At 35.1% G+C, this 25,881-nt stretch overlaps 2 protein-coding genes across 2 annotated transcripts; both read right to left on the minus strand.

The window, feature by feature from the left end:
* Positions 1–6,238: 6,238 nt before the first annotated feature.
* LOC139040710 (olfactory receptor 4A5-like) lies at positions 6,239–7,186 on the minus strand. Its single transcript, XM_070487470.1, has one exon. The coding sequence runs from the start codon at positions 7,184–7,186 to the stop codon at positions 6,239–6,241; it is 948 nt and encodes a 315-aa protein (XP_070343571.1).
* A 2,306-nt stretch (positions 7,187–9,492) lies between these two features.
* On the minus strand, positions 9,493–25,818 carry LOC139040549 (olfactory receptor 4A47-like). The gene is made up of 3 exons (XM_070487308.1): positions 24,910–25,818; positions 20,956–20,995; positions 9,493–9,740 (listed from the first exon to the last, which is right to left on the minus strand). Exons 1-3 carry the CDS (start codon positions 25,816–25,818, stop codon positions 9,493–9,495), a joined length of 1,197 nt encoding a protein of 398 aa, XP_070343409.1.
* Between the last annotated feature and the right edge of the window lie 63 nt (positions 25,819–25,881).

Genomic DNA, 25,881 nt, shown 5'->3' on the forward strand with positions numbered 1-25,881 from the left:
AGATCTTTAGACATGGTTTCTTTTAGTTCTTTGAATATTTTAAAATCATTAATTTAAAGTCTTTGTCTAGTAAGTCCACCATCTAGGCTACCTTAGGGACATTATGTATTGACAGTGTTTCTCTTCCTTTGTATAAGACATACATTCCTGTTTCTTTGTATGTCTTAATTTTTTTTTAGTGAAAACTGGAAATTTAAATGATATAATGTGGCAAATCTGGAAATCATATTTACCCCACCAGTACCACTCAGGATTTCTTGTAGTTCATCATATTTGTTATTGTTGCAACTTGTTCTTTCATTGGTTTTACTGCTAAAACTAATTTTAACAGCCACATTCTTCATCATGAGTGACCCCCGAAGTTTTTCCTCAATTAGTTTAGTGGTCAGCTAATATTGGATGGAAATTTCCTTAAATGTGTTAAAGTGATCAGTTTCCCAGCCTTTGTGAGGGGTTATGTGTGTGCATTGGGGCACGGATTCAATGGTCCAGCAAGAAGTTTACAACTATACTTTACCCTTCTCCTCCCTTGTGCAGAGCCTCAGGGTTAGTTGGCATTAAATAGTAGACCTTTCTTAGGTAATTCCTGAAAATTCATCCAGACTTGGGCATGCACATGGCCTTCTAGATTCCCAGGGATATATCTCAGCTTTTCAAATTCCCCTATGCATATCTCATTCCACAGATTTTTCCGTTAAGTTTTTTGGGCAGTTTCATGTTTTTCCCACTTATTATTGTCACCTCAAAGAGCTAGGAAGTTAAATGTTGTTCACTGAATTTTTATTAAGTAAATGTCTCAGAGAAAATGTCCTCACAGAGTGAGCTCTGAGACAGAGTAGATAAAGACAAGCCCTGCAGATGGGAGATATAGGATGCTTAAAGATGAATAAAATAATTCTCTGAGAGTGAAGTCTGAAGGAGCTCTAAACCTGTTCAGCCCCCTCCAATGTGTGTCAGACTGCTGGTTTTCATGAGCATCATGATTGCAAGACACTATGTTCTTGGGGAGAGGGTTATTTAATAGGGAAAGTTATACTGCTGCAAAATTCACTGTTATCAGGATTCAGCTATTTTTTTTCCTTAAATAACCTCTGGATTGTTGAAAGCCTTTTATTAATTTTCAGATTTCCAAAAATTTTATCTTGATGATTTTTACCAGTACTTTCATTGTCTTTGTGAAGGAATGAATTTTCATAGGCCATTATTCCACCATTCTGGGAGTGACTCCCTTGACTTTTCCAATTTGGAAAACAGCATACAACATATTAGATATGTGCCTTTGTTTATAGAGTTGCCTAAAAAGTTGAAAATTTTGAGTTAGTTCAGAACAGGAGAAGAGTCTGCAGAAGGTACTCGTGTACTAAAAGTTACCCTGAGAAATGGGCCTTATAACCATGCAGATGAATCATGCTGGAAAGTTTTTACGAAATAAAGTGATATAATATGGGTGTCTGGTAAGCCTCCAAAGGAGACTCACAGTGCAGACAATTAGGATTTTTAATGACTCAGTACACTCTTCGTTTGTCAAAAATTCTCCTTGACAAAATAATTCAAGGCTTGCTAACAGGCTTTGATATAGACAAACTTCAACCGTGGGATTCCAAGAGAAAATGAGAACAAAATGTCCATTGTTAAGGAGATGTTATTTTATCCAACAAATTGTGAAAACACGTAAATAAAACTGCTTACTATTTTAAAATAGAAATTATATATATATATGTAGACATATATATAGATATGTAGAGATACATATATATCTATAAATCTATCTATCTATCTATCTCTATATATATATCTAGGCCCAAACAGGTGTAGAAGGCACAAGTAATTTGCTTGAGCATTGACTCAAATTCCAGTATTAGTTGGTCTGGCACATAAGGATCTTAAAAGCTGCCACTCCAACCTAATAACAAGTAAAAAGTTGAACAAAGTGAAAAATCAACAACTCGTCTAAGATCATTCTTCTATGGGTTTAGCATTGCTCTGATACCAAAACTAGACAATGATATTGTAAGAAAAAAACTACAGACTAGTGTCTCTCATGAACATAAATGTAAAAATCCTCAAGAAAATATTAGCAAATCAAAACCAACAATGTATAAAATCACTTATACATCTTGACCAAGTGGGATTTATCCCAGGTATGCAAGGCTGGTTCAACATTTTAAATCAATTAATGTACTCCATCACATCAACAGACTAAGGAAGAAAAATCACATGATCATATCAATAGATGAAGAAAAAGCATCTGACAAAATTCAGCACCCATTCGTGATAAAAATTCTTGTGAAAATAGGAATAGAGGAGAACTTCTTCAATCTGATAAAGAATATCTACAAAATACCCTGCAGCTAATATCATTTTTAATGTAAGAAACTCAAAGCTTACCTGCTAAGATCAGGAACAAGACAAGGATATCGCCTCCAACCACTGCTTTTCTAAATTGTACTGCAAATCATAGTCAATGCAATAAGACAAGAAAAGGAAATAAAAGATATACAGGTGAGAAGGAAGAAATAAAACTGTCTTTGTTCACAGACGGCATGAGCATCTATACAGAAAATCCAAAAGAACTGATTTTTAAAAACTTCTGGAACTAATAAGAGATTATAGCCAGGTTGGAGGATGCAAGCTTAATATACAAAAGTCAATCCTATATAGCAGCAATGAATAAATGGAATTTGAAATTAAAACACATTACTATATACATTAGCACCTCCCTCTAAAGTGAAATACTTAGGTATAAAGCTAACAAAATATATGCAAGATTTGTATGGGGAAAACTACAAAGCTCTAATGAAAGATATCAAGGAGGAACTCGATAAACAGAGAAATATTCCACGTTCATGAATGGGAAGTCTCAGTGTTGTCAAGATATCAGTTCTTCCCAACTTGATCAATAAATTTAATGCAATCCCAATCAATATTCCATCAAGTTCTTTTGTTGATATCACCCAAATGATTCTAAAGTTTATATGGAGAAGCAAAAAACTCAGAATAGTCAATTCAATATTGAAGGAAAACAAAGCTGGAGGACTAATACCACCGGACTTAAAAATTTACTATATAATTTATATATAATATAAGTTTTATATTATATACAAAATTTTCTGTAAATATACAGAAAAGAAGACAATATAGTCGTGACAAAAAAAATGTACTAAACAGATCCATGGAATGGAACAGAGAGCCCAGAAATAGACCCATATAAATATAGTTGTCTGATCTTCAACAAAGACACAAAGACAATACGATGGAGGAAAAATAGTCTTTTCAACAAATGGTATGGAACAACCAGACACACATATGCAAAAAATAAATCCATACAGACCTTACATTTTTCAGAAAAATTAACTCAAAATGGATCATGTATCTAAATGTAAAAGGCAAAACTATAAAACCCTTAAAAGAAAACATAAGAGAAAATCTAGATGATCTTGAGAATGGTGATGACTTAGTTACAACACCAAAGGTGGGATACATGAAAGAAAATATTGATAAACTAGACTTTATTAAAATTAAAATCTTGTACTTTGCAAAAGTCAATGCAAGAGATTGAAAATACGAGCTACCTACTGCAAGAAATATTTGCAAGATATAATAATAGACTGTTACCCAAAATATACAAAGAACTCTTAAAACTCAATAATAAGGAAACAAATAACCTTACCAAAAAAAGAGGAAAAGCCTTAGCAGAAAACTCACCAAAGAAGATATACAGATGGCAAGTTGAAAAGATGTTAAATATTGTGCATCATCAGGCAATTGCAAATTAAATTAACAATGAGTTACCACTACGCACCTATTAGAAGGGCCAAAATACAAAACACTGGTAACACCAAATGCTGGCAAGAATGTACAGCAAAAAGAACTCTTCATTCATTGCTGGTAGGAATTCAAAATGCTGAAGCCACTTTGGAAGACATTTTGGCAGTCTCCTACAAAACTAAACATACTCTTACCAAATTATCCTGAAATCATTTTCTTTAATATTTATCCAAAGAAGTTGAAAACTTTCATCCACAAAGAAGTTTTACATGGATGTTTATAGTAGCTTTATTCTTAATTGCCAAACCCCACAATTATTGCCAAAACAACCAAGCTATCCTTCAGTAGAAGAATGGACAAATAAACTGTGGCATATCCAGACAAGGTAACATTATTCAACACTAAAGAGAAATGACAAGACATGGAAGAAACTTACATGTATATTACTTAGTGAAAGAAGTCAATCCAAAAAGACTACATTCTGTATGATTCCAACTATATGACATTTTGGAAAAGGCAAAGCCACAGAGACAATAGAAAGATCAGTGTTTATTAGGGGTTAATCAGGAGGGAAGAATGAACAGGTAGAGTACAGAAGGTTTTTAGGGCAGTTAAACTAGTCTGTACAATAGTACGATGGTGGATTCCTGTCACTGTGCATTTTTTCAGACCTACAGAAAGTACAATATCAAGGGCGAATCCTAACGCAAACTATGTACTTTAGATAATGATGATGTTTCAGTGTAGATCCATTAAATGTAATAAGTATGCCACTGTGTTGTAGGATGTCAATAATGGAGGAGGTCACACTTATTTTGGGACAGGGATACAGGGAATTCTATATATTCTACTCAATTTTGCTGTGATATTAAAACTGCTTTAAAAAATAGTATTTTTAAAGATTAACACTTGATAATCTATTTTTAACGTTCCTAATTAACTTCTCCTTTTGCTTCATCATTTCTCTCTCATTCACACCTAGGGCATCATAAAAGGTCACCTAAGAGAGTTAGATTTTTTTTAAGGCAAAAAAAATCACTTAGATGTATGGTTTTACACAGTGCATTGACTTCAGGAAAAATATTATTATTGCATATAGTCCTACAAGGTGGTGATGAAAGGGAGTAGTGAAGGAAGTAGTCTCAGTAGGCATTTTTTCAGGAGGCATATCTGGTAACAAACTTTGCTAAGAGATAATCTGAGGCATAGACCTACCTCATTCATGGCTTGGCTACCTGGTCAAGAACTTAGAAAGAAAAAGATTAAAAGCAAGGGTATGGTAGATAATAAGGCAGTGCATGGACCTTTTAGAATGAACATGATATGAAAATCTATTTGTTCCATGTAAATGCCCACCAGACATCAAGGAGAAGACTCTTGATGAGCAAGTTGACAGGATGACCCATCTGTGAATGACAGTCAAGTTCTTTCCAAGCTCTCACAGCTTGCTAAATGGGTCAATGTAAAAATTGGATCTAATGGCAGTCTAATATCATGCATGGGCTTAATAATATGTATTTGTCCTCACCAATGCTTTTCTGGCAACCTCTGTAGCATAATGCTCAACATATCATTAATGAATACAGGCCATTGCAGAGAACTCGATAAAGCACCAGTCAGGTATCTGATGTTAGGTTTATTGTATCAGACCCAGTTAATCATGAAAGAGTCACTTATTTGTCTTCACAAGAATAGATACATTCTCGGGCCGGCCCAGTGGCACAGCGGTTAAGTTCGCAAGTTCCGCTTCGGCTGCCCAGGGTTCGCCGGTTGGGATCGCGGGCGCAGACATGGCACCGCTTGGCAGATCATGCTGTGGTAGGCCTCCCACATATAAAGTGAAGGAAGATGGGCACGGATGTTAGCTCAGGGCCAGCCTTCCTCAGCAAAAAAGAGGAGGATTGGCAGCAGATGTTAGCTCAGGGCTAATCTTCCCCACCTCCAAAAAAAGAATAGATACATTCTGTTTATAGTACTCCTGTACATGGACTCACAAAACTCTTTTTATTCATTCCCATTAAATCCTATTCAACATTGTCTCTAGCCAAGAATCCCACATCACAGCAAAGCTCATAGTCGTGAATGTCACCCACAGAAATTTGTTCTAAGTATCAGCCAAATACTTTCTCATTACTTTGAGTGACAGTAAACTTTCAAAGGTAGCTTGTTTTTCACTTTAGAAAATAAATAACTCTTTCTTTTAAAGTCCCATTTGAATACAAACTGAGAAAAATAAAGTTATAGGGTGAAATTAGTTTCTTTTTTTTATTTTTCCTTGTGATAGGACAAATATCTGGGCCTTTTATTCCTCCTCTAGAATTTCTCTATTAGATTAGTTCTAACCTCAAAGGACTATTAGTGCTCTAGTATAAACAAAGAAAAGCATGCCTAGAGAATCCATTGAATTCACTACCATCCATTGTCAGAATTTACTGCCTGTTTGTTGCTTTAGAACTAGTAACAAATGTGTTCAGTGTGGGTGACACATTCTTATTCTACCTAAGGTTAACTTTTTAAACCAGAGTTTTTCCATGGCATTTTTCATCTCTGAATTTCTCAAGGTGTATATTAAAGGATTCAACATGGGAGTGATAACTGTACAAACCACAGTTATGGATTTATCAATGGGAAAGTTGGAAACAGGTCTAACATACATGAAAATACAGGGAACAAAAAAGAGGACAACCACCATGATGTGGGAAATGCAGGTAGACAGGGCTTTGCGCCTCCCTTCCTGACTGTGAGCTTTAAGGGAATTCAGAATGACTCCATAGGAGATTAGTAGAAGGATAAAGATGACCATACAGATTGCTCCACCATTGGCAACCACAGTGAAGCCTACCACGTAAGTGTCAGTGCAGGCAAGTTCCAATAATGGGTACATGTCACACATGAAGTGATCAATGACATTGGGTCCACAAAAGGGGAGGTTGTACACAAAGAGAAGTTGAACCATAGAGTGCACAAAACCTCCAACCCAGGCCACCACTACCAGCAGGATGCAAACCTGTTGATTCATGATAGTCAAGTAGTACAGCGGCTTACAGATGGCCACATAGCGATCATAGGCCATTGCCACCAGAATGAAGACCTCAGAACCAGCAAATAAGTGTTCTAGAAATAGCTGTCCCATGCAAGCTGGGAAGGAGATTGTCTTTTTATCACAGAGTAAGTCTATAATCAATTTGGGTGAAATGACAGTGGAATAAACTGCATCCATGAGTGATAGATAGACAAGGAAGTAGTACATTGGGGAGTCCAGAGAGGGGCTGGCAAAAACAGTCAACACAATGATCAAGTTGCCCACCATTGTCACAATGTAAATGAGTAAAAACATGAAAAATAATGCCTTTTGCCCCTCAGGATCCTGAGTGAGGCCCAGGAGGACAAATTCTGTCACATTGTTACTATGTCCCATTTACTCTTCTATAAGGCCTGTTTCAGGGATGAGAGCTCAGAACAGGACCTGAAATGAAATTGTGAACATGACAGTGAATACGTTTATTATGTTATAGACACATCTTCATCATTATGTCTTCCACAGCGGTTTACACTCAATAAACATTTAGTAAATATCTATTGAGGTCTTCTACCAAAGAGCCCATTACATCTTCCTTTGACAATTCTACTTCTCCTCAGATGAATTTGCCTGGATTACAAGTAACAGATTCTATCTCAAAGTCCTAGTGGATCTTCTCCTCTGTGGAGAATGTAATCAAAGGCCAATAGTCAAGTCCTACATTTAATAAAGACATTTAAATTGTGTCCGTTTTTGGCACAGAAGTCTGCAATGATGAACAGGGAAAGGGCTCCTATTCTCCAGAAACTTACTCACTGGTGGTGGTGATAAACTCTAAATAAATTGGCATGGATTCAGACCTTTGAGTTGGTAGTATTTGTAGTAAGTACCTTGACAATATGATCTACGTAGCACCAAAGACAATGTCTCTTCTGGAACAACTCACTTGATACTATGATATTCCACTATTAGATGTACAGTCCTTTATGTCTCAAAGGACATTCAGTCTTCATGAATCTCTCATTAAATTTAAAGAAACTAGACTTTGAACTGTATCAAATAACTACAAAATTATTTAAGTATTATTCCCTGTAGCCACTACTTGTTCTGACTGACTTTCTGTCAGCTTTTTAAGGAGTAGTAATTCTCTCCACTTAATCTTTGCCTTCCCACAAATCTTAATGCACACAACACTACCTAAATTTTCAGCAAATATTTTTGAACTGAACTGAAATGCCTCATGACTATCACCAACTATTGCATTAACATCTAGCTTTTTTTTTTCAAAATTCTTGGGATGAGAAAGGTAGTGAGGTCAGAGAAAACAGGCACTGGAAAGAGAGGTAGAGGACAATGCGACATAGTTTTATTTGCAATGCTTCTTAGGTACTGAGAGAACTCAAAAACTGAACTTCAGTGCTCAGATTTGAAAAAGCAGCGTACTCAAGGGAAAAGTCCAAGTTCAGTATAAAAAGCCATGGGTTTGAGTCATTTTCAAAATGTAATTACAATCCTGCTCAGTTTGCTCTTTGGAAAACAAAGGGTTTAAACTAGATGGCCCCAAATCCTTTCCAGTCCAACTGTCTATGGTACTATTAGTGCAGCTCCACCTTATTCTACTCTGCTGACAATTTTTTTCTTCATATTTTTATAACTAAATAAAACTTTTCAAGCTTATCACCATTACTTGAAAAAAGCTAGCCAGTGGTAACGGGATTTGATAACCACAGAGACCAAGTAGTGACTACAAGTTTCTCATTCAGTGTGTACCTATTTAAGATCCAAAAGATCTTTGGAGAGAGAAGACAGCACAGTGATGAGTAATGTGGACTCTGGAGCTGCTCTGTCTGTGTTGGAATCTCAGCTTTGCCACCTACTATCTAGGTGACACTGGGCAACTTAATAAACCTCTCTATGCTTCAATTTCATCATTTTTGAAATGGGGATACCAATCGTGCCTACCTATTGGGGTGGTTGTTTTATTATATATAAAGTCCCTAAAACCTGGTAAGTGCCTGGCACCTGATAAAGCCTCAATGAATGACAGCTATTATTAATGTTCTTGAGTGCCTCACTATGAACACTGCATCAGAACAAGCCATCTGGATCTTTGTCAATTTGATAAGAATTATAGACATAGTCCAGGATAAAAAGAATATCATAGATAGAATTCATGAACCCCAATTTGGGTATAAGATAAGAAGGTATATTTAGGAATTATCTATTTTAGTATATATGACTAGTAATATTTGCCTATGATGGAATGTATTTTAGCTAGAAGCAAGCATAATACTAGAAAAAAAGTAGAAAATGAAAGAAAAGAAGGATCAAATCAGTAAGAAGAAATTATATTTGAGAAATGAATGTTCACCCAATAAGAATATTAATGTGATAATGAAGTGAAGTCATATTCTTTAAAAAAATCTTCAAAAACATTTCCTTTAGTGAACAAGAGCTGGAAGCCCAATTCCCTGAGGCTTCCAGGGGTTACCCAGGAGGCTCCTTGGGAAGCCATAGCAAATAAACACAGAGCACATCCTAGTAAAAAAAGAAAAGAAAATTCAAAAGGAAAGGAAGCATTCATTTCTCAGAGACCTTACATCTGATGGTAAGGACAGAATTAAACAAGAGAGAAGAATTGTATAATTACAGACACAAACCCAAATTTGCAGATTATTCACTGCTCGAAAAACTTTACACAATTATTAAACCTCAGATGTAGACAAGTTGATTCCATTCACACGGATTTGGCAGGCGGGGAGGATATATGCAGGAAAGTCTGAGTTTTCTTTAAAAATCCGCTGTGGGGAACATTCCACACACTCATTCACATCACTGCCCCCTTCTTTAGAAGGCCTCTGTGGTGAACATTCCACACACTCACTCACATCACTGCTCCCACTTGATTCAGAAGTTCTGTCGTTGTGGAAGCTGTAGGTTGTTAAAGGCTCACCTGTTGAAGAACATAAGAGTAAAAGGTCATCTATATCCAATTACTTTTTTTCACTCCTTACTTTCTGCAGAATCTAGTGCTCTTACTCTCATTAATCATCAATATTGGATTTCACCAGGATGAATCTTCTACTACCAGTTAAATTATTTATATGTGAAAATTAGGTATATAACATATTCTCCGTAGTTTAAGTCATCAAAGATTTGATACTATAAAAACCAAAAGATAGTATTACTAGGTTTTCAAATTAAACCAGTAAGTTAACACTTCTTTATTTTGTAACTATCATTTAACGTAGTTTCTTAAGAATATGATTTTTTAAAAAGACATTAAAATACTATAGGTAGAAAAATACTACAGTCCTTTACAATTTTACAATTTTATGCCTCTAAGTGACAGCAAGCAAGACACTTCCCTGAGTATGGGTTTCTTTATGAATGTGTACAAACGTGGTTGCTGTGATAGTTCTAAAAGATTCACACATAAAAGCCCTCATCAAGCTCCCAGAACAAAATAGTTTTTCATTGCTTTATATTCTAACACGTTTGGTATGACATATGATTTTAAATTCTCTAAACATGTAAAAGTAATTATAAATATTAACATATCACATAAAATATAATAGCCCGTGAACCAAGATTATTAATTCATGAGTGTACTTGTAATGCATTGCACGTTTCTCTTTGTTATTTGGTGAAACGGACAACAAACATCTGTCAGGCTGTAATACTAAAAGTAAATACACTTTGTATATTCTGGTTTATTTCTGTGTGTTCCTAGCTTACTTTACTCAATTCAGACTTCGTCCAATGAAAATATATGATATTTAAGAATTAGCTATCTTTAAACATATGACTTTTCAATGAGTATCCCCTGTTGATTTTTCAAGAACTCACCTCTTGGTTTTTTCCTTGATCTCTAAAATCAGTGCTTCATTCACTGAGGGTAACGTAGACCTTCATATACCTATGTGTGAACACAGAACACACAGTCACGTATGACTGATCAGTGGATCTAGAAATAACTTCAGGTGGCCGCACTTTCCATACTTCCACTCAGGTTCCCCATTACCTCAATCTTTTAGATAAACGTGGAAGTATTGGGTGTGGATGCCTAGAATATAAAGACAGTTTTAAATACAACATAAATATTTACTGTGCAAAGATAATTGAACATTCTCACCTGCTGGGAAAATTTCTTCAAAGATAAACAAAGCTGCTCTGTTCTCAGACTATGTAAAAAGTGATGTAATTAGTGGAGATTAACTTGGCCAAGCCCCTTCCTTGCCAAAACAAACTGCCCCCAAATTTTTTAACACTGACATTGGTTATTTGAATGTTTCTCCTCAGTCAGTTACAGTGAGGCAACGAAAAAGTACTTTACTTTGAGGATTTAGGATGACATTCATGTCTCTAACCATTAATATATCCAGGTGCCTAACAAGACAAATACTGGGATTTAACTTCCTAGAATAACCAATGAGAGCATTCCTCCTGGTAACAGCAGAACTCTTTAGACTTTCAATCATTCAAATAGCTCATCCCTAAGGCTGCTTCCTCCCTAATTAAAAGCATGTCTCTACATCTATCCAACTTCCTCCAAGAAAATTGAGAAATTTAATAAATTTCTACAAGCAATGAAGGATATCTATGAACAGGAAAATATAACATGAAAACATCTAGAGGACCAGACATGAGTTGAAGATAGACTCCATCCTGGAAATCTCTTGGGCCACTCCATAAGGAAAATAATGCTTCCATTTATTTGCATGAACTCAGCCTACGGTTTTTACATCATGCTGTTTTAAATGAAAGATGATGTAAGGTCACTATAGATTAGTTTATTAGAATATGTGGAACAAATTCAAGTAAAGTAACCTCTTCTGGACAGTGTTCTCCCCTAGAATAATCCATAGAGAAAAAAAGATTTGGCTCTTGCCAACAAAGAGTAGTAAACAGCCAAATATGTGAAAAGCCAATAATGTGAAAAGAAAAAAATGTTAAATAAAGTAAATAACAAATTAAGAGCTTCATGTTAGGAAATATTTAGGCAAGGCAAGTATTTCAGCCAAAATGAAAGGAAAATCAGTTTCAAGTTTCCTTGTGATTCACATCCTCAACAAAAGAGCTCCTTACTGCAGCTGTTATAACCTTTGCTCAAGGGGCCCTGAGGCTCAGAGGGAGAAAGCACTAAGACTGAGAAGTAATTGAAGTTGATATTTGAATTCTTTTTTTTTAATTTCTGAAAATAAATTTATTTTAGGAGAAGGTGGTGGCACTTCTGTTCTGAAACTATTACACATGGAAAAACTAATCTTCAAACGTAATTTTTTGCCTTTTCATGAATAATCCATCAAAGACCTGAATTCTTCCCTAAGACCTGTACTCATTTTTCCTCAGATTATTAAGGCTTGTATTTGCATATCAAATAAAGTTAGTTTACCCAAGAATGAGTTTTCCATAATTAAAACAAACTCAGATTCATGTAGTATATTTTAAAATATTTTTCCCATTTTTCTTTTTCCTTCCTAATTGTTTTTTATTGAGATTCATAATAGTTTACATCATTGCGAAATTTCAGTTGTACATTATTTTTGTCTTTCACCACACAAGTGCTCCCTTTCAGCCCTTGCGCCTACCGCCCCACCCCCCTTTCCCTGGTAACTACTGAACTGTTTTCTTTGTCCATGTATTTGCTTATATTCCACATATGACTGAAATCATCTGGTGTTTGTCTTTCTCAGTCTGGCTTATTTTGCTTAGCATAATATCCTCCAGGTCCGTCCACGTTGTTGCAAATGGGATGAATTTGTCTTTTTCTATGGCTGAGTACAGTTCCATTGTATATATATATATCACATCTTTATCCAATCATCAGTCGATGAGCACTTACATTGTTTCTATGTCTTGGCTATTGTGGATAGTGACGCAATGAACATAGGGGTGTATATGTTACTTTGGATTGTTGATTTCACCTTGTTTGTGTATATACCCAGTAGCAGGATAGCTGGGTCATATGGTATTTCTATTTTTAGTTTTTTGAAGAATCTCCATACTGTTTTCCATACTGGTTGCACAAGTTTGCATTCCCACTAGCAGCGTGGTGCTCCACATCCTCTCCAACATTTGCTGATTTTTTTTCTTGGTAATTATAACCATTCTGACTGGTGTAAGGTGATATCTCATTGTAGTTTTGACTTGCATTTCCCCACTAATTAGTCATGATGAACATCTTTTCATGTGCTTGTTGGCCATCTCTATATCTTCCTTGGAAAAATGTCTATTCATATCCTCTGCCCATTTTTTGATCCGGTTGTTTGCTTTTTGTTGTTGTTGAGTTGTGTGAGTTCTTTATCTACTTTGGAGATCAACCTCTTGTCTGATAAATGATTTGCAAATATTTTCTCCCAGTTGGTGGGTTGTCTTTTCATTTTCTTCATGGTTTCCTTTGCTTTGCAGAAGCTTTTTAGTCTCATATAGTCCCATTTGTTAACTTTTTCTTATGTTTCCCTTACCTGAGTAGACATGGTAGATATTTCAATTCTTGAAAAGACAAGTGATCACAGACCTGTAGTTCTCTATTGGAGTGGAGGTTGTTGAGAACTGTCTGAATCTATGTCAGGTGGAATCATAATGATATTCATTCCCTTAATTTTAGTTCAATATCAACTGGTAACTGTTTCTACAGGAAAGGAATTAGTTTTCAACAAGAGCCTGCCTGTACATCAAACCTTACTATGGGTTCCACTGAGGATGTTCATCTCCACACATATTTAGTTTAATATTGAATTTTCTAGGTCATAAGGGTCTTAGGTAAAGAGTCATTAACTACCTGTATGAACCATCTGAAGATCTTTATTATGTACTAAGCCACATCAAAAGTTGGAAGTTTTCAGCTTACCTAATAAATGGAAGAAAACCAGTAAGCCCAAATGTTACGTGTATTATTTGTAAGACTTAAAGAATAGATCTAAGCACTTTTCCTCTCTTACCAGTGAATGGCAAAGGATATAGTAGTTATTATTAATTTAAGAGAACTATCTGATATGATCAGGGTTCCTGTGAACTGAATTATGACTCAGAGCTGGAGAACTAATATATGCATAGGTATAGTTCTCTATGTCCCCCTTCCAGCTGAATGCAAAGAACTACTAAAGCTTTCTGTGTAACTGAATGAAGTGAAGGGATTTTCTAGAAAGATGATGTCTACTGCAGCCCAGAGGCTGAATTTATGTGCCCCAATAAGAATAATACACTTAAAATACTAACTGGTATAGACATTGCCTAAAAATACGTAATAATACACAGTAAATTCTCTACAAGCCACATCCATTCCAAACTAGAAAATTAAATAGAGAGATAATATTTGTCATCTGGAAAAGTAAGAATGGGTTGTTCTGCATCAAATCTTCCAATAAGAACAATTGGAAGAGCTAGAAAAATATAAAATGTATGTGTTTAAAAGTATCAGAGATCTAACAAGGAATCGAGGATTTGTAGGTTCAAAATTTTGAAGAGAAGAGAAACTAGAGAGCTAAAACCCTGCATTTCACTGCTTCTTTTTCTGAAGATATGGCCCAATTCTAAAAGCCACAAATGAAAGGCTGAAAAGCTAAGTGGAACTTCCACAGATGCTTTACCCTGGGCAACAACAAATGAAATTGTGGGTCTATCAAGAAGAGGCTTTTGTAAACAAACAGGCTCTCATTTGAGACCACAAAGGGCTTTACTCTTGGAATCATGGTAAATATTTCTACTACTATAGAGTAGTTCTCAGAGAACCTCGAGCCAACCTTAATCATCTAATTTCTTGATTAGATTAGATTATCTGGGATTTATTTTTCCCCAAGCCTAGCTGGTAGCTAGAAACAAAACAAAATCCTCTTAAAGAAGAAAACATCATAAAATCCTTGAATTATCTCCACAGCTTTTGAAATATAAAATCTGGCACAAAAACAAAAACAACAAAGCATAGGAGAATACAAGGCCTAAGTGAAAAGCAATGGTAATAGAAACAGGTATAGATGATCCAGACTATGAAAAAACAAGCATTTTAAAATAAACCTAGTGTGTTCAAATAATTAAAGATCAAGATGGATAATAAATTGAATAAAAGAAATTTGAAAACTAAAATATATAGTAACTGAAATTAAGAACTCAATCATTGGTTTTAACAGCAAAGTAGACACATATGAATAGAGGATTCATAAATGGGAAGTAAGATTAGAAGAGAATATGCAAACAAAAGCAGAGAGAGATAAAAGTTTGGACAATGCAGAAAATAGCACAAAATACATTTAAAAGGCACAATGTGTAGCTCCAACATACTTTAAATTTAACTATAATTCCAGAAAGATAAAAGAAAGAGACTAGGCAAAATATTTGAAGAGATATGGCTGAAATTTTTCCAAAATTCCTGAAAGACATTAAGCTGTATATTCATAGGGAGTTACAAATTTCATGAAGAATAAAATTTTAAGAGGATAAATTTTCAAAAAGGATAAATAGAAATGGTACAGCATAAACCCAAAAGACAGAGAAAACCTAAGGACATATTGCATTCAAGGAAGTAACAACAATGCTGACAACCAATTTCTTAAAAGGACTGAAAGCAAGAAGAGGAATGACATCTTCAGAGTGCCAAATGAAAACAGAGCTCAATGGCATGAACCTTACAAGATGAACATCTTAAATATGAGGATAAAACGTGAAAATAAAATAGTGGAATAAACTGCATAAAATCTAACTGAAAAAAAGTGCACTGTTTCTATACTAATATCAGAAAAAAGTAGACTTCAAGGCAGGACACATTTCCACATACAGAAGTTTTACAACTGCAAAACGTCAATAGAGAAGAAATATATAACAATTTTAAGCTGATATGCAACTAAAAGCATAGTTTCATAACTTTTTAAAAAAAAAACATAGATTGAACTAAAAGGAATAAGAGATAAATCAGCAATAATAGAGAGATTAACACGTCTCAGTAATTGCAAGAACATACACACCAAAAATTCATAAAGATATAAAAAATTTAGACAACATCATTAACAAATGTAATCTATTGACATAAGAAAGCAATGCATCCAACAACTGCAAAATACATACTCTTTCCAAGTGCACATGGAACATTTTTCAAAATTGGTTATATGCTGGGCCATAAAGCAATTCTCAAAAAATTTCAAAATTATATTCATAAGTTGTGTCTCTGAACATGAGGAAAATAAGCTAGAAAATAAAAGTCTAAAACTAGAAAACTCCTGTGTTTTTGAAAATTAAACAGTGCATTTCTAAGTAACTCATGGGTAAAGTAAATCATGAGAGAAATTAGAAAATATTTTGAGCTCAACAGTAACGAATTAAAACATATCAAAACTTGTGAGAGTCAACTAAAATCTTATTTGTGTGTATTAGAAAATGATAAATCTTGAAAAACCAATGCACTAAATGTATTTTCAAGAAGTTGTTAACATAACAGAAAAGTGAGGCCAAAATAAGCAGAGGGATGGAAAGAATAAAAATAAGAGTAAATGTATGAATAAATCTGCATATTTTGCAGCAACCACTAAATTAGGCAGTTGCTGCACTGCATTCTCACTTGATGATCCTAAAGGGTTGTAGTGAAGGGAAATCCTCCCAGTAAGCAGTAGTTTGAGCAGTACATATGGTTTTGCACTTCACATAGAAGGAGAAATGGCCTGAGTTATGGACCTACGCTGACTTGTGGACCATCACTACGGATTTGAACAACTATTGAGGGAAAGGAAAACAAATGGAAGAATGGACAACAAAGCAGTTTGGAGGAGTGGTATGTGGATAGATCCCCTAGAATAGACACCGAATGCCACAAGGTTTGTTTCTTGTATAAGTACCATCAGAGATCACTGCAGAGAAGGGTCTCAAAAGTTCGGTTGACAAGAGGACCTGTCTTGTGCATATCATTCAGCATTTTCCCCAGCTACTTTTGTGGTCACTATCGCAGAGACGAATGCTCTACATAGGCTCAGTGAACAACATGATCTATCTTTCACCAATCCTGAGCTGGCTTTAGTACTGCTGAATGTCCAAAATTCCATCAGTAAAGTCCATCACTGACTTCTTAACAGGGCACAATAATCTAGGGAAACCAGCCAACAACCTGTGGCAGATTACTTCATTGAAACGCCTCAACCTAGAGGAGCCAGCATCTTCGCATCATATGTTCTCGGTAAATATTTGTCCCTTCTACTTGCAGTGCTTCAGTCTGCCTGATTATTCATGGATCAGAACCATTTATCCATTGACATGGTATTCCACTCATTGTCGTCGCTAACCAAAAGACACATTTTACAGTAAATAAAGTAAAGCAAATTGCTCACCACCATAGAATTCACTGGTGTAACCATATTGTCCATCACCTAGAAGCAACTGGTTGAATAGCACGTTGGAATGGCCTACTGAAAGCTGAGTTATGGTACCACTTGGAAGACCCTACTCTGAAAGTTTAGAATAGTCTCCTATGTGTTTGGCATACAGTATGTGCTCAGTAACTTTTAGTCATCTTATATTTTATCTCGTGCATATTCATGACAGAATATCCCCATGCTAATACTTTCCCTCGTATAACCTTATATTTTGCCCTCCTCTGTTTCAATATCCAAGAGATCCATTTCCACCTATTTTACTCCAGCTATTACCAGTACATATTACCCAGATTCTGCAATATTTTTAGTTAAATAAACTATTTCCTTCTAAAACACAACTGTATTTCCTCTTTTGGCTCTACTGACACCTGAATCTAATTATTGATCTGGAGACAGTGAGGGACTGCTCTGGGAAAGGGCATGAGACCTTTGATAAAGAGGCCTTCTGCAACTTATATGAACCTTGAAGAAGCTAACCTTGAAGAGAATGACTACTAACAGCACTCACAGCAGCAGGAGCAACAAAGTCTTCTTCCCCAAACGGAGAGCAGGGTAGTAGATCACCGTATACACCACAGTCCACCTCTTATGCTGCTTGAGTCCATTTTATCATATACATTATGGGGACAGCTCCACTAGGATCCTCTTTCTGGGGGAAAATTAGAAGAGAACGGTTAGATGGATAAGCTATGTACATTACTACTGCAGCGGATGTTAGAGTTGCAACTTCCGCTCATCATCTTCTTCCTTCATTATCAATTCAGTTCTTATTTCACCTTTCACTAACACCATGACTGGTCTCAGTGACTTACCTAGAGATGTAGCCCAGAACTTCACCCCAAAAATGTCTTATCACCTCTTCATTATGTCTTTTCAGGCCAAGGTTCCTGTATTTTCTCTTTTACTGTCACAATTGGATGACAGAAGCAAGAGGTAGCCAAGTGGATCGCCTGAGAGGCAAAAATAATTTTCCTTGTCACCACTGTGTTATAGTATCTTCATTTCCACCTGATAATCAGGGTCAGTTACCTCTACCAGAGTCATAGAAAGAACCTCTTTCTGACTTGCTACATATAGCAATCCTTCTAGCACTATTGGAGCCAGATTTAAGATAAATCCAAGACTGTGACAAATGGGACGTGGTGAATTAAGAAAAGAATTCCTTTATAACATAATTGATCCATTTGATCAACTAATTATGAAGGTTTCCATAACTTCGAAGTTTGCAGTTAAGTTAGCCAATCAACAAGTATCTTTATATTTCAAAACAATTTGAGTTGAGTTTTTTGTCATTTACAAGCAAAACTATCCTAACTGAAATACCCTCATTTCAAATATGTATGTGAAATTGGGTTATTTTATAAGTCCTTTTATTCATTTATATATATATATTTTTTTGAAACTATCACATGATTTTACTTGTTGCAACATTATAATCTGTATTGTCATCTAGAATACCTCATTACTCTTTCAAATTTAACTGCGATTTGCATATCTTTATGTTTCCACATGAACTTTTAGAATCAAAGGAATGTCAGGCATAGTTTTCTTTTATGTGGAAAGCAATGCCATATATGTTTACCATTTTGTCCCAAGGATATATATACTTAGCATACTGCCATAGTTTTTAATGAAATTTAGATGTGACTATACTCAAAGTAGGTGAATTTATTACACTGATAACAACATAATAGTTTTTTTTCAGAGGAAGAAGCTTGAGAGAATATAAAAGCTATGATACATATGGTTAGTGAAATATGACCCATCAATCTAGTCAAAATACAGAGCCTGAAGCAATCAGACAAGTTTCTAGGAATAACACGGTCCTTGATCATTAGAGACATTCTACCAACCCTGCCAAACACACCTCTATCCCTTTCAAGTCCTAGTAACAAGGAAGAAATGACCCTGGCTCTAGATTTTAATGGGAAGTTCCCTGGAATCCCATAATATCAGTGCTCAGATATTATCAGAAGTGTCTACCATATAGATATTTGCAGCCAGGAGACTTTGGCAGAGGCCAAATACTGCTACCCTTAATGAACACTGGGATTTGGGATTCAATAATTCCTTGATTCAGTGTCCAGAAGCAGCTTATTTGAAAGACAACCACTGAAAGTCTTTGGATGTTTGTAGACACAACTTAAATGCATCACCAGTGTCCTTTATGCCATGGGTGATGTCAGAAGGTCATTCCATAAAAATGGAGTAGAATAACAAAGTTCTTTAATGAAATGGAAATAGTATATACAGAAATATGCTATGAGAGGTGGCACAGGGGAAGTACTTCATATTCACAAGCATAACTTTCAGAACAAAATAGAACCTCTGGCAGAGTTGGCCACTCACTTTTATTGCTAAATGATATGAATTTAATTATTCGCTTCCTGCTAAAGAAACACAAGATACTTGATTCCCCAATGGAAGTTCCCAAACTGAAGGGTAGGATTCACATGGAAATCTGCTAAAATTCCCCTTGAAATGTAAAAGGTAAAATGTAGGTCAAATAAGACAAAGTTAAGTCCACCCAGTGGCCCGATATATGAGCAGCCTATCTATCAGTGCAAGGAGCATTTGGTCCTCACCTTCAGAGCAATGTCTGGATATTTATAAATCCATGGGTTGTAGGTAATAGCTTCATCATTTTGTCAGACAAATAAGCCCTCGATGAACGGATAATCATGATATCCGTGACAAAGAATGCTGTTGTGGAAGGTCTTACAGTATTCAGAAGGAAGATTAAAGTGGGTAATGTTGATCCCCCCAAAGAATCCAGGTATTGACTCAAAAAAGAATAGAATGCCTTTGACCTAACCTCCAGGAGTAGCCACTTGAATATATGAGATAAATGATGTGACCTGGTGACCTCAAATAGATTTATCTTGAAATAGACTTTTAATTCCACTTTGGACTTCATTTAGCCTATGATCCAAATCATAAATGAAAACACTATCAAGCTGTTGGAACAATACATAACGTGCCAATTTTCTCCCCCAAATTTCATCTTATTGAACCAAGGCAAACAAATTTCCCCATGTCTAGTGGGCATAAATGGACTAAGAAGTATATCACATGAACATATTATACCCCTCACAACTCAAACAATAATGGCTAAATCAAAATCTGAAATTGGGTTCAGAAGGGTAATAAATGGTTAAAAGGGAAAATCATGACAGAAAGCAAAGAAGCACACAAATGGGTGATAACTCTTAGGAAAGACACTATTATTCCTTTCCCATGAGATTATCTTGACTCTAGAAAATAAAACTCAGCTACTTCTCACGTGTGACATTAAGTCAGTTGATGTTAGGAAAACGTACTCAATCCCTTTTTACTTGAGTGAGAGAACTTGATTGAAGTTTATTTAGTGCTTTTCCTGAGAAGTATATTATTTGTAGGAAAGATATAATGCAATGCCTCTATTGACCCACCTGAACTGTTAAATGGTAGAAATTGTAAAGAGTAAAGAAAGAAAAGGGTAGTCCAGTTGGTAGAGGAATAGCTAAAAGTCCTATAGTATACTCCTTAATCCTGAGATGTAGACATTAATTGTGAGGCATGCACCTTCTTGTGTTTCAATGGAAAGTCTGATGCCCTTAATAAGTCACTCTGAACCAGCAGAACTTGAACTCCAAACTCTTTCCCCATACCTCTGCACTGGGAAGCTGCTCAGCTTCATTTCAGAAAAGTGAAATTTCTGCTCACTCTTTCAGACTTTCAGCTATTTTTTGGTTGAGCTTAATGTAGTCTCAACCAGCATATAAGCAGCTTAGTAATCAGCTAGGTATTTGAGACGTGGAAATAAGGATTTACAGAAAAGAATGGAGAAAGTGGAAATGACATATATGGATAAAACAGAGAATATATTTTTCTATTTTTTCTTAAATGATTTTTAAAAAGTAATCATTTAAAGGAAGATTAATAATATATTCAGGGGTTTATAACATTTGCTGTAGTAAGATGTATGACAACAATTTCAAAAAGCAGTGGGATGTAATTAGAATTATAGTTTGAAGAGATTTTTAATTTATGTTGAGAAATTGAATTCTGCCAATGATCATGTGAGCAAGCTAAGTGGATCCTTCCTCAGCTGAGCCTTCATATGAGACTGTGGCTCCAGCTAACACCTTGATTATAGCCTTGTGAGAGACCCTGAAGTGGAAGGACCAGATAAATCATGCCCAGTTTCCTGATGTACAGAAACTGTGAGATTAGAAGTGTGTCTTGTTTCAAGTCACTGTTTTGAGATATTTTTCATGCATAAATAGAAATTTAATACAGATATCTAGAAAATCTTCCAAGTATTTGGAAATAGCAATAAATATTTAAAGAACCTATAAATCAAGGAAGAAATCATAATAGAAATAAGTAGATTTTATAAATAAGCAATAAAAACATATTGGAATTTGTGAGATGCAACCAAAACAGTACTTAGAAGGAAATTTATAGCTTTAAATAGTGATATTAAAGATAAAGTCTTAAAAGCAGCTGTCTAAGTTTCTATCTTAAGAAGCTAGGACAAGAGAAGTAAATTAAAGCCAAAGTAAAAGGACATAATAATGATAGGATAAAAAATCAATAAATTAGAAAACGTAAAACAGAGAAAAACAAAACAGCCAAAATTTGGTACTCTTATAGAAAAACTGTTAAACTTCTAGCAAGAGTGATCAAGAGAAAAGAGAGAAAAATCCAAATTACCAATATCAGACATGAAAAAGGAGATAGACATCATACAGATCCATCAGACTTTAAAAGAATAGTTAAGGTTTTTGTTAAAAACATTATTCCAATAAATTTTATAACAGATAAAATGAGTAAAATATAGAAAAAACACATACTTCTGAAAATGACTCAAAAAGAAATTAGAAAGGTAAATACTCCTATATCTTATGAAGAAATGAACTGTCCTTTTTTTTGTAGATAACGATTGTGTCATAGAAAATCCTAAAGGATCTACAGAGATTACTAGAAATAAGTGAATTTAGCAAGTTTGTAGGATTCAAGGTCCAAATAAAATATTCAATTGTATTTCTATATATTAGCAGTAGTAACAATTGGAAAAAATGTTAAGTATCCTTTACAATAGCATCTGAAAACAACAACAAAAATATTTGATAATTTTTTGATGAATAATATCCCTACACTAAAAACTACTTTTTGAAAATACCCAAGTAAATAGATATATTGTGTTCAAGCCTGACACCTTGAATTGAATAAAATAATGACTGTCCTGCTTGTGGTCCTGCATCTAAATGGGTAGGGAGAAGCACTCCGTGGATCTCTTCCAGACATCACTTCCAAGATAATATGAATGTGAATTAAGATGTCCTGGATCCTACAGACCACCTAGTTGTTAGTAGAAAACAAGATATTAAAACATGCCATTTTCCTTAAAATAAAAGTCTAGAATCATGATATTCCAAATATATTTTTATGGGAAGTTTTGAAACTTTACAAAATGATCCTAAAATTTATCAGGAAAACTAAAGATTTAGGAATTGTTAGAAACTTTTGAAAAAGATGAAAAATTAGGGGAAACCACCCCTACTAAATACAAGTACACATTAAAAATCTTTTACCACTGAAATAGTATGTTAGTGGTAGGGGAATACGTCAAAGAAGAAGAAGGAAAATGAGTATTAGGAGAAGGAGGAGAAATGGCTCCAAGGTTGAACCCTTTAAATGTATAAAATGACATATTATATAGAAAAATTTCAATTATTACTGATGTTAACAATAATGTTGGCAGATTGTTTTACCTGTTTCAGGAAAATATGCTTAGATATTTCTTAATCATAAACAAAATTAAATTCCAGACGGGTTAAAAAAGTTTTTTGAAAAGTTATTACAAACAACAATTTAAAGGTTCTATTTTTTCTTTTTCTCCCCAAAGTCCCCTAGTACATAGTTGTGTATTTTTAGTTGTGAGTTCTTCTAGTTGTGGCATGTGGGACGCCACCGCAGCACAGCACTGATAAGCAGTGAAACCCTGGGCCGCCAAAGCGGAGCGTGTGAACTTAACCACTCAGCCATGAGGCCAGTCTTGGAAAATTCCATTTTCTTCAGTGATTTTATAAATATGAAAGTGCTAACAGTGATAGAAGAAGTCAAAAAAGAAAAGAATATTAAAATATAAAATCTTTATATAAGATGCCCATAATTATAGCACAAATAACATAAGGTTAATATTTTTAGCAAATATCAAAGAACAGCAAATATTTTTAGCAAATATATATATTTAATGTAGAAAGAGTTCATCAAAATTCATCAGTAAAAATTCTCATTCCCATAGAACAAGAATTCAAGGATACAAGTAAAGACAAAGTTTATGGAGTGTGTCCTATGTCCAAGACATTATGCAAGAAAGAGAGACAACAAAGACAACTAAGTAACTTTCCCTGACTTCAGGAAGCTTATAGACCAGTGAACATAGGCAATTAATAAAGATTTTAATCTCATCAATTGAAACAACAATACAAATTTGAAAATTAACTAAATGTCAGTCATAGTTCATTTGGGTTGCTATTTCAGAATACCATAGACTGGGTGGCTTAAACAACAAACATTTATTTGTCACAGTTCTGGAGGCTTGGAAGTCCAAGATCAAGGTGCTGGCTGATCCTGTGTCTAGTGAGGACCCACTTTCTAGTTCACAGACAGCCATCTTTTTGCCATGTCCATGATAATATTTTCTTTAAAGCCTCATTCAGAGAGAGAGAGAAGATTTTATGATTGAGGTCTCTGTCAAGTAAACCAATATATTCTGGCTTCTATATTACCTAATAATCTACATTCCATTAATAAGAGAAGAAAGAATAGCGTATATTGTCAGCATCTTTTTTAATAATATCACCTGAAATATCTGGTGTAGAGTTCTGTATTGCATATTTGAAGCTCATGGATTATAGGTTATGCTAACTTTACATATGAAAGGTAGGGCCTGGGTCACCATAGAAGGCTGTGGAACGCTATAAGCAAAAAAATGAGATGGGGATATTGAAAAATAGAAGAGGTGTGATCAGATATTATAAACTATCTGGGAAGATTAATAGATTATCTTTACGAAAATTTAAAATTTAACACCAAACAAAGTTGTTCCACTTGAGGATACACTATGATTTCCCAATCAGAACAATACACAAGATTTATTTTTCTGCATCTCTATCTTGTTCGTTCAAATCTTTTTATATACTTAGCCTCCTTATGATTAATATTAGAAATCCCAAGCATCATTCCTCTTCAACCTTACTGTACTAAGAAATATGAACAAAATTACATATTTAAAGTATCTCATAGATACAAACGTAAGATATATTTTAAATATTAATATGAGCTGTCTGTGTGGAGAGGAGTGAGACAAGGTTTTTGTTATATATTTTATTTTATATTTATGAAATTTGTAATGAGCACTATTAATTCTGAAAAAGGTTACATTATTTAAAAGAGAAACGAGAAAATCTTCTATTGACTAATTAATTTACATCATGAACTGTAGCATAACTCATAACATAAAACATAAAGCTATAGTCTCAACAGAGACATTTTACAAACTAAAACTGAAATACATTTTCCTAATAAATTATGAAAATCTTAAAAAATGTATCTTGATCATGGGCTATATTTAGGTAATATATGTTTATCATCATGCCCAAGTTATTAAATACGAGGAGAAATTTAACTACAGTTAAATAATCACACATGACTTTCCTGGAAGGAGCAATTCTTCATTGAAAAGATGTAGTACATTTCTCTGCTGGCTCATTTTCTTTTTCTTGTCCAGAGCTTTTTCATGGCATTTTTCATCTCTCCATTTCTCAGAGTATAGATTAAGGGGTTCAACATAGGGGTGATGACAGCATAAAACACAGTCAAGCATTTATCAATGGGTGAGGTAGAGGGAGGTCTCACATACACAAAAATACAGGGGACAAAGAAGAGGACCACCACAGCGATGTGGGAGCTACAAGTGGATAAGGCTTTGCGCTTCCCTTCCTGAGTAAGATTCTTCAGGGAGTGCAGAATGACCCCATAGGATATGAGTATGAGCATAAAAATGACCACACAGATTGCCCCATCATTGGCAACCACAGTGAGACCAACAATGTAGGTGTCAGTGCAGGCAAGTTTTAATAAGGGGTACATGTCACAGATGAAGTGGTCGACGACCTTGGGGCCACAGAAGGGCAGGTTATAAACCAAGAGAAGTTTAACTATAGCATGCAAAAAAGCTCCAGCCCAGGCCAACAGAAGCAGCAGAACACGCACCTGTTGATTCATGATCGCCAAATAATGCAAGGGTTTGCAGATGGCCACATAGCGGTCATAGGCCATGACCACCAGGAGTAAAATCTCAGCACCACCAGATAAGTGCCATATAAAAAGCTGGCTCATGCAAGCTTGGAAGGAAATAGTTTTCTTCTCATAGAGTAAGTCTATAATCATATTTGGGGTAACTGTAGTAGAATAAACAGTATCCATAAATGATAAGTAGCCAAGAAAGAAGTACATAGGGGCATCTAGGGTTGGGCTGACCACCACAGTCAGGACAATAAGTAGGTTGCCCACCATTGTCACAATATAGAGGAGCAAGAACACTACAAATAATATTTTCTGACCCTGGGGGCTCTGAGTGAGCCCCAAGAGGACAAACTCAGTCACATTGCTCCTTTGTTCCATAGGTTCTTCTCTACATCTTATTTCAGAGTTGAGAACAAACCTACCTGTAAATGGGATTATTAC

Source organism: Equus asinus, chromosome 17 (genome assembly GCF_041296235.1).
Source record: "Equus asinus isolate D_3611 breed Donkey chromosome 17, EquAss-T2T_v2, whole genome shotgun sequence".
NCBI lineage: Eukaryota > Metazoa > Chordata > Mammalia > Perissodactyla > Equidae > Equus > Equus asinus.